The sequence below is a fragment of the Gadus macrocephalus genome, chromosome 6 (assembly GCF_031168955.1).
Source record: "Gadus macrocephalus chromosome 6, ASM3116895v1".
NCBI classification, from domain to species: domain Eukaryota; kingdom Metazoa; phylum Chordata; class Actinopteri; order Gadiformes; family Gadidae; genus Gadus; species Gadus macrocephalus.
This window is the reverse complement of record NC_082387.1, coordinates 17,207,173-17,216,712: the sequence shown is the minus strand read 5'-3', so window position 1 is coordinate 17,216,712 and position 9,540 is coordinate 17,207,173. Positions and strand designations below refer to the sequence as shown.

Genomic DNA, 9,540 nt, shown 5'->3' with positions numbered 1-9,540 from the left:
TCCATCTATCCATCCATCCATCCATCCATCCATCCATCCATCCATCCATCCATCCATCCATCCATCCATCCATCCATCCATCCATCCATCCATCCATCCATCCATCCATCCATCCATCCATCCATCCATCTATCTATCTATCTATCTATCTATCTATCTATAGCGATAGATAGAGCAATACATCAAGCAGTGAATCAAATAATTTGCATATCAAATGTTGAATGTTGTAAGATTCTACAAAAGCATAATGGTATGTAAAGTTAAGGCTGCAAGTTAATTCACTGTGTTGATTTGCATGTATTTTGTGATGCTTTGTTTGACAAGGAACCACTGGATTTGTTGCTAATCAGCTTGTCTTTGAAGCACATGCTTAGTGTCACATGGTCAATAGGTCAGATGCCTCATGGGATATGTGTAGGCTACGCTCCACCATATTTAGAGGCCTCAAGAGAGTTGAAGTACTATTGAATCCTAAATCAACATAAATATTACCGTCAATTCGGCTACTGAAAACTTTGTTTTTGCCAAGTCTTGCATGAGAAACCCTGTGTCGGTTACAAACACAACAATGTCTCCAAATAATGAAGAATCATTTCACGTTGAGGTACCAAACAATGACCAAAGACACACTCCTATGCTTTCAAAATGGAGGCGGTTGCTGCGATATGACTTTGTGATGGGCAAGCCCTTTAAACCTGTATTATTATTTATTTTTTACATAATCTCCCTTGCAACAATCTAGGCTATGTATTTATATGTATTGTGACATTTTTGTAAAATGACAAATACAATTTGTAACAACTTCGGATGGGAATGGATGTTTTATTTTTAGATTGCCTCTGAAAAGGTCAATGTGGTTATTTATTTTTACCAAATAAAGTTAAACTAACCTCTTTCTCCCTTTCCTGGTTGAACGGACAATTTTTCCTTGGGCAAACTCACTTTGACCATTTTCCATTTGTGGCAAATATATGAGAAACAATGCTTAGGAAGTTGGTGGCAGTGTTGGGTCCAATTAACCAGAATTAATTACATAATTATTCTGTTTTACCAAAACATAAGCCATATATATTACATAACATTGAATAATTATTAAAGGTGCAGACAAACACTATAATTTATACTAAAATACAAATACTTCAAAAGTCTATAAAAACCCTATACATCTGACAATTTAAAGTTTCTAATGACACAGAATATCCTGCCCACCTCTGACATCACGGCCACGCCCTCTGTCACCTCATTGTCTAGAGGCTGAGTAGTTGGCTTGTACTCGTTCATATCTGCCTAGTGACCTGAATCAATGATGCTGACTGACTGGTGAATTACAGTTTTTCTCAGTCGCTTTGGTTCATTTCTCAGATCAGAATTGAAATTCCTCAAAACTACCTGTTCAATCTTCACATCAGTGTGTCACTTGTGCACATGAAAAAAACAGTTTCTCATTTATTTGAACACGTTGCAAATGCTTTGGTACATCCATGCACATGATTATGTACAATTCTCTGCTCTTTCCTACATTATCAATTGCTTATGTCATGTTGATCAAAATGTATTGTAATGGTCTCTATGGAATAGTCTCACCCCCACAACATTTAGGTATCAGTTCATTGCATAAGTCTTTACATGCAAAATGGTTGAACAAGTTGTCAAAATATGTCAAGCCTATTTCTATACATTTCTATACACTGGCATTAGACTATTTTTTTTGTTCTTTTTTCTATATCTGTCCTGATTGGTCAATTGCTACCAGGTGAATCTTGACTTTCCCTAAAGAAGGGAAATCTGTGAAGTGTTAGATCAACCAACGATCAACCAGTACTGGAATAGCTCAAAGGTGCATCTCCTGAACCATGAACTGGCAAGTATATAGCTGGAGCACAACACAATGTTACATTGTCTGAGAATTTGTGGCCCAACAGACAGGAACGTCAGGAGTTGTAGGATGACTGCACTGTAATTCCTACAGCAATGCATGTACAGTTTACCCTAAGGAGATTTTCCTATGTTCACATTTCTAGCAATGACATGGTCTGTCAACAAATTACAGCACAAACAGTCAAAGCGTAAATGTGAATCTTGTCCAATCTCTTGCAATCAATCTCCCACATACACTAAGGTGTAAATTACAATTTACAATAATTGTCTTCAAAACTTTAGCCATAGTTTACATCAGAACATCCCTCCAGAGTACACTGTTATATTGACAACATGACTAAGCAATTTGACTGTCTTATCCGTAGACAATGACACAAGGACTTGTCATTCTGATGGCACTGACATGTTCATTGAAACAGATATTTACTTTTGAAAGATGAACTAAGGATTTTGAGCAAGAGACTGGCTTTTGCAGGTCATCCATGGTGTTTTGCTATTTGAACACATTGTTTTGAGAAATGCACTAACTGCTTTGCAAATTTCAATTCTGATCTGAGAAATGTACCAAAGCGACTGAGAAAAACTGTAATGAAAACTAGAAGCCCTTGATGGGGTCCATTCTGTGATTTGCCTCGCAGGACTTCATACCGTTGAACATGTCAAAAGACTGGCTGATGAGGATGGTTTATGAGGCTCTGTCCACCTTTTACACTTTGAGTACAACTGCCTTACTTCGTCACAACATAGCCATTGTTGGAATAGAAGAATAGTCAATTGTATATATTCTAATATATATTCTAATTTATCCACACAGATGCATATGACTGCAAGATACCTTAGTGAAATGACTATGCTATTTTACATTGATCGATTACCCCTATGCAAGAAGAAAATGTGGATTAAAACACACACACACACACACACACACACACACACACACACACACACACACACACACACACACACACACACACACACACACACACACAAACACACACACACAGACACACACACACACACACACACACACACCACACACACACACACACACACACACACACGCAAACACACAAACCAGACACAGACACACAGCTCAAACTAGGCTCTATATCTTGACTATAACTTCACATATTTTCTTTCAATAAAAGATTGTTGTTTGATTTGGCCAAAATTTTCTGGTCCTCCAAAAACCAAGAGACGCATAACTCAAGCTAGAACCTACATATACAACAAACATGTGGAGGGATAGACCAAAAACAAAAATCCTGAAGACAAAAATAGGGTTAGGGTGAGCATTGAAGAAATGATAAACAGGAAAAGCAAATCAATAAATACGTGAACAACAATAGCAAACTAGAATATGCATTTCCTGCAGAAAATGCGTGGAGGGCTGTAGTGCATAGTGAGTTTGAAAATATGTTTTTAGTAAAGCCACATAGTTAAAGACGTAAAGAAATGTTAAATGGCTTAAATCAAGTGAAGGGATTTGAACAGAGTCTAAATAGAGGCAACAATATAAACATGCACACCCTTTAAAAAATATGAAATGGTTTGAAACAAATATATTGAAGAGTAAAACAGAGAAGAGTAAACAGATATTTAAAGTGATAAAGTTTGAATACATTTGAGACAAATATAGAATAGCTGAGCTGTTCTGAGAAAGTGTGTGTGTGTGTGTGTGTGTGTGTGTGTGTGTGTGTGTGTGTGTGTGTGTGTGTGTGTGTGTGTGTGTGTGTGTGTGTGTGTGTGTGTGTGTGTGTGTATTAACTTGGAAAAGTATGTTATTGACCTTATTCCTTCACATCTAGTTGATTCAATTAAGCTCATAAAATGATGAGGCTTATACCGTTGGACTCCTTGAAGTCTCAGCTTTCATACGGTATATCGTTTGTGTAGATAGCATGACGTGAATAATATTGTTTAAGAATTGTTGATAGCATTTAGCTTCTACCCGGAGTAAATCACCCCGTAGAGAGAGTAGGCCTACTGAAAAAATATTTATTATATCGACTTTTGTTTCAATTTAATATTGGAAGATACAAGTGTGTTGATTTGTTAAATGTTTGTTAAACGTTTGTTAAACGGTAAAAATGTAAATTTACCAAGTTACGAAGTCTGAAGTAGTTGAAGTGTTAGAGAAAGGGTCCGCCGGTCCGCCAGTTGACTTCCATCCTAGAAAATAATATTTTGAAGCAGAATATTTTACAAAGTTTAAAATAGTACGAATGATAGCGCACCAAGCTAATCTGATAATTGAAATGGAGTCTTTCGATGGAAATTGTGGAATGAGTAGGGTTCCAAAGTCTGTAGAGAATGAAAGAACGAACGAAATAAAGAAAGAAAGAAAGAAAGAAAGAAAGAAAGAAAGAAAGAAAGAAAGAAAGAAAGAAAGAAAGAAAGAAAGAAAGAAAGAAAGAAAGAATTAAGCCTAAAAATAACAATATTTGAGCGCTGATAGCACTCACCTAACTATTAAAAGCGTTTTTACATGAAAACGTTGAATGCAGAGAGGTGGTCCTCGGGGCGGGAGGCTGAGGGGGGGGGGGGGGGGGGGGGCATTAGTATTCGTGTCCTATGGGTGCGCAGTGTTCCCAGCCACCCGAGCAACGTCAGGCCTGTAGCGACGGCTCGTCTTATATCGCCTCGCCAAGGTTAGAAATCCTTGATTGGAAGCACGCGAAGAACCAGACCCTGCGAACCAAAATAGCCACCGTTTACCCATTCAGCCGAGTTTCAGCCTCCGATCTCCCCTCCTGTATAAAGACATGAATGACAATTGATCCGGGCGGTTGATAATCGACCACAGTGGGACTGGAACGTTTTTTTTTTTTTTTTTTAATCTCTTCGGGGAGTGCTTTCTATTCAGCGCCACAACAAGATTCATAGAAGAGCCGATACTAGTCGTCTTCTGGGTACTTCATGGAAACGCGCAATCCTAAAAAATGGTTGCATTTGCAGGTGATCGTCCGTGAACGTGGTCGTTTTCTGCCTCTCACCACCACGGCATCGGTGCGTCAGAAAAGACATCTGAGCTAGCCGGACTCCGGGCTGGGTGTGCAGCAGCAGGCAGCAGCAGGCTTCATAACCGTCTGCTGTAGAGAGAGGAGAGAGGAGAAGGTGACTCGCAACCCCCGTTCGCAAATCCAGCATAGATGCGCTCACTTCTGCGCGCTGAGGCTTGTCTGCGTCTTGGACCGCCACAGTAGAACCCCGATCGACGGGAGCGCAGGAGGCACCTGACGGAACACCAACACGCGTGTATTTAAACCTCGATCGCTGTAGTAGTGGTGGTGGGACCTGCATCGATCGTCAAACGTAGAAGAGCCGTGGTGCTGCGTGGAGAAAAAACGGGAGTCGAGGAGAGGGGAAGGAAGCGTGTTGAAGGAAGGAAGGGGCTGAGATTTCGACATCAGGCAAGGCGTTCTGCGTTAGAGCTGTTTTATTAGTGGATGTGTATGCATGAGTTCTGCACCGAATGGGCGCAAAAACCGCCCCAGATCTGCCGGGAACATTTTCCAGATCGGCAAGCCCGCTGCTCACCGCGAGCCGGAGAGGCGGGAGAGCACCGAGAGCAGCCGCAGAGCCCAGCGCGCCGTGGCCGACTGCAGGATGGTAGGTTTGCGACACCTTTATGCCTGCATGGAGGGGGGTGGGGGGTCTCTGCTAGATTGGGGTCTGTTAGGATATTATCCCTCTTTGTTCTATAGTTCGATCCACTATCCCTTTGCGTGCAAGGCAGAAAAACCACAGCATGTTTTGTTTATTTAAAACGACCGATTCAATAAGAAAAAGACGAGGGCATCCTTCATTATGAGCGCCAGAAAGGATTCAATTGTTCTTCAATCGGATTTTTTTTTTGTGAAGCCTTAATGTTTTTGCCTGGGATATAGCGATGACTGGACATCCAGTGCTGCTGCTGTTATTATGGCCATACTTTACCTCTTCATGCGTCCACGGACGTCACCGGGCGCCGCGGTCCGCGGGATGATGGCATCCCGTGTTTGACTCGCACACACCGAGCGGGACGCGCGTCCCAGCGGCAGGGGGTTTTAGCCCGAGCAAACAACCAAACTTAGCATAATGGGCCATCATAAATAAAAAAATCCATTCTTTCAACAGTCACTCTGAGTAGGCCTCAGAAAGCCAATAGCCCCTACTGTGGCAGGATATTGTGATGTCAGCGCTGGTTGTTTTTTTGTATGAATGCAGATTTCTCATTTTTATTTAATCTGTGTGCGGGTATAGGTCGTTGTCATGAGTTTCATTTAATAGTTGGCCCAACAAAACATGTTCTCAATCACTCTACGGTATAAGGAGTGAGCATGTTTTACTGAAGTCCTAAGTTATGCAAAGGGCTGTTTAGTACTTTGTACAGAAGCATGTTCTTATAAGGTTCTTTCCTTAACTTTAGTTTTTCCTCAATGACCTTATCTTGCAGATCGTCCAAGAATTCAACACTCTCGTGGCTCTGTATCGTGAGCTTGTCATTTCCATCGGTGAAATAACAGTGGATTGTCCCGCCTTACGGGCCGACATGCTCAAGACCCGAAATAAAGGCTGCGAAATGGCGAGAGCAGCGCACCAGAGTCTCTCCCTGATCTCGGGGTAAGTGCATCATTACGCAGATGGAACAAGCTGGCCATGTTGCTGAAACGCCAAACCGCCCCTCTGCGGCCAAGTTTGTCTTTGCTAAAGACAAGACTTTGGCTATACGAATAAAGCTAACGGCACATGCGTTTTACAGATTGTAAGCATTTTTTAAACGACATGCAATGAATTTCTTTATTCTGCAATGTGTTTAATGAACTGTATTTCGAATATGAAGTACAGTGAGTTCATAACAAACGACCACATCGTTTTAGCAGATATGTGTGTGCGTGTTTGTTTTCCTGTGTCCCTGTGTGTGTGTGTGTGTGTGTGTGTGTGTGTGTGTGTGTGTGTGTGTGTGTGTTTGTTTGTCTCTTCCTCTCTCGCTCTCTCTCTCTCTCTCTCTCTCTCTCTCTCTCTCTCTCTCTCTCTCTCTCTCTCTCTCTCTCTCTCTCTCTCTCTCTCTCTCTCTCTCTCTCTCTCTCTCTCTCTCTCTCTCTCTCTCTCTCTGTCTGTGTGTGTAAATGTGTACATTTTTACAGCAGTCCCCACGAGCCCCTCACCAAATTGATTATAATGCAAGTTAAACAGCAACAGCCTGACTAAAAAAAGTCAGGAGTTATCAGGATAACAGCATTTATTCTAAAAAGGATGGTACTACCCTAGAAACAACAGTTTGTACACACAGAGTGGTACAAATAGTGTTTGGGTTACATTATGTTCACGTCTTTATCCTGCATGTGACAGACTCACAACTCCTACGGATATAATATTGACATTATCGTCTTACACTGTTTGCCTACTTTCTCACATTACCCGTGACATTAAGTGATCACATGACTCCCTACTCTGCTTCGCTTTCCTGTACAACCAAATACATTCATTTAATAATTCATTCCCCTTTGCATGCTCTGAGTGGCTTTAGAATGTGTGTGTGTGGTGTGTGTGTGTGTGTGTGTGTGTGTGTGTGTGTGTGTATGTGTGTGTGCACGCGTCCTTCGTGGTGTGTTACATGCATGATGAAAAGTGTTTGCATCACATGGCAGGGAGCCACTGAGCTATGCATGCGTGACAAACTTTCCACAGACACATATGGAACATGCCTGGTCCCCTCTCGTCTGAGAACACCATGCATCTCACAGTATGGTGTGGTGTGTGTAGGAGCCAAGCCATTAAACAAGATAATGTCTTTGTATTTATTTGTATCCCAGAAGAAAACCAAGCACATTGTATGAAAGGCATTCTCCCCTTCCCCACGTGCATAGACTTTAATTTTACACTTACGTGTAATTACACTAGTTTCCCCGGCATTGCCTGGTACAGCATTGGATGCATTTTCTCTTACTGTCGCTTGAGAAACAGCTAATTTGTTCTTAAGTTTCAATCATGGACAAGAAGCACTGGACCACATCAGCTCCACTGAAAATGCCCCCCCAGCCCTAACACACGCAGACACACACACACACACACACACACACACACACACACACACACACACACACACACACACACACACACACACACACACACACACACACACACACACACACACACACACACACACACACACACACACACACACACACACACACACACACACACACACACATATTTTCACATGGACACACACACACCCACTCCACCCATCTTCCTCCATCTAATGTTTGAACTTAAACTGCTAATGTGTGCCTGAATTGGTTTCGATATTCCATTAAAGGATGATGATGTAACTATTGTTATTAATACAATCTACAGGAGGCCCGAAAAAATAACTTAATCCCATGCTTGATAAAATACGTCGATACCCTGATGACCGATATCCGATGTTTGTTCACATAAACCGAGGTAGTGCTTGGAAAACGCTAAATCTTTTCCATTCATTTCCAGTAAAAGGGTTTCAAAAGAACAAGTGGATAGAAGCACTAACCACGGCAGGTTGTTTACACTCACACCACAGTGCTCCATGGTGGGAGAGAGACAGTACTCGCTGGTGGGAGAGAGACAGTACTCCATGGTGGGAGAGAGACAGTACTCGCTGGCAGTAGAGAGACAGTACTCCCTGGTAGTAGAGAGACAGTACTCCCTGGTAGTAGAGAGACAGTACTCCCTGGTAGTAGAGAGACCAGTACTCCCTGGCACTGGAGAGACAGTACGCCCTGGTGGTCGAGAGACAGTACTCCCTGCCAGTAGAGAGACAGTACTCCCTGCCAGTAGAAAGACAATACTCCCTGGTAGTAGAGAGACAGTACTCCCTGGCACTGGAGAGACAGTACTCCCTGGCAGAAGAGAGAGAGAATTCCCTGGAAGTAAAGAGACAGTACTCCAAGGTGGGAGAGAGAAAGTACTCCCTGACGGTAGAGAGAAAGTACTCCCTGGTGGGAGAGAGAGAGTACTCCCTGTTGGGAGAGAGAGAGAGAACTCCCTGGCGGTAAAGAGACAGTGCTCCCTGGTGGGAGAGAGACAGTACTCCCTGGCGGTAAAGAGACAGTGCTCCCTGGTGGGAGAGAGACAGTACTCCCTGGCGGTAAAGAGACAGTGCTCCCTGGTGGGAGAGAGACAGTACTCCCTGGCAGTACTCCCCACCAGTAGAGAGACAGTACTACCTGGCGGCAGAGACAGCAAGCCGTGGCGTCCTTCATTTAAAAAGATTCCTTTCAAGTTAAGAATTTCCCTTCACCTCCGTGGTTTGCTATCCTGGGTATACCCATGCTGCCTGGATTCCACGGATCCGATTTTCGTCTGAGAAAGGGAACCAATCACAGAACGGGGAGGGACGGCAAGACGATGACGACGTCTAAGCGATACACCCATCGTCGTCTTCCTCATCGAATTTCTGTCGCTCTACATACGTCATCTGGTACAATTGATATGATTGGCTATGAGCTACGTACAGACTCATATGATAGACATTCGTAGCGCCCAATAAACGGCTCCGGGCAATCGTAAACCACGCCTCAAATACGAGAAAATTAATGTGTGGTTCCCAGACCTCTTCTCAATGTAGATTGAGATAAAGTCTGGCGTTAGCCAGGCTAGTGGTTTGCTTATGTTTCAGCATTTGTAGAATCGACGAGA

The 9,540-nt window shown here is 42.8% G+C and overlaps 1 protein-coding gene across 1 annotated transcript in view; it reads left to right on the top strand.

The window, feature by feature from the left end:
• Positions 1–4,454: 4,454 nt before the first annotated feature.
• The window catches only part of rgs7bpa (regulator of G protein signaling 7 binding protein a), a 9,484-nt gene continuing 4,398 nt past the window's right edge, over positions 4,455–9,540 (top strand). Inside the window, exons 1-2 of the mRNA XM_060054605.1 lie at positions 4,455–5,490; positions 6,317–6,483. Of these exons, the coding sequence (XP_059910588.1) occupies positions 5,338–5,490; positions 6,317–6,483 (320 nt within the window). The 5' untranslated portion in view covers positions 4,455–5,337. The remainder of the gene's footprint in view (positions 5,491–6,316; positions 6,484–9,540) is intronic.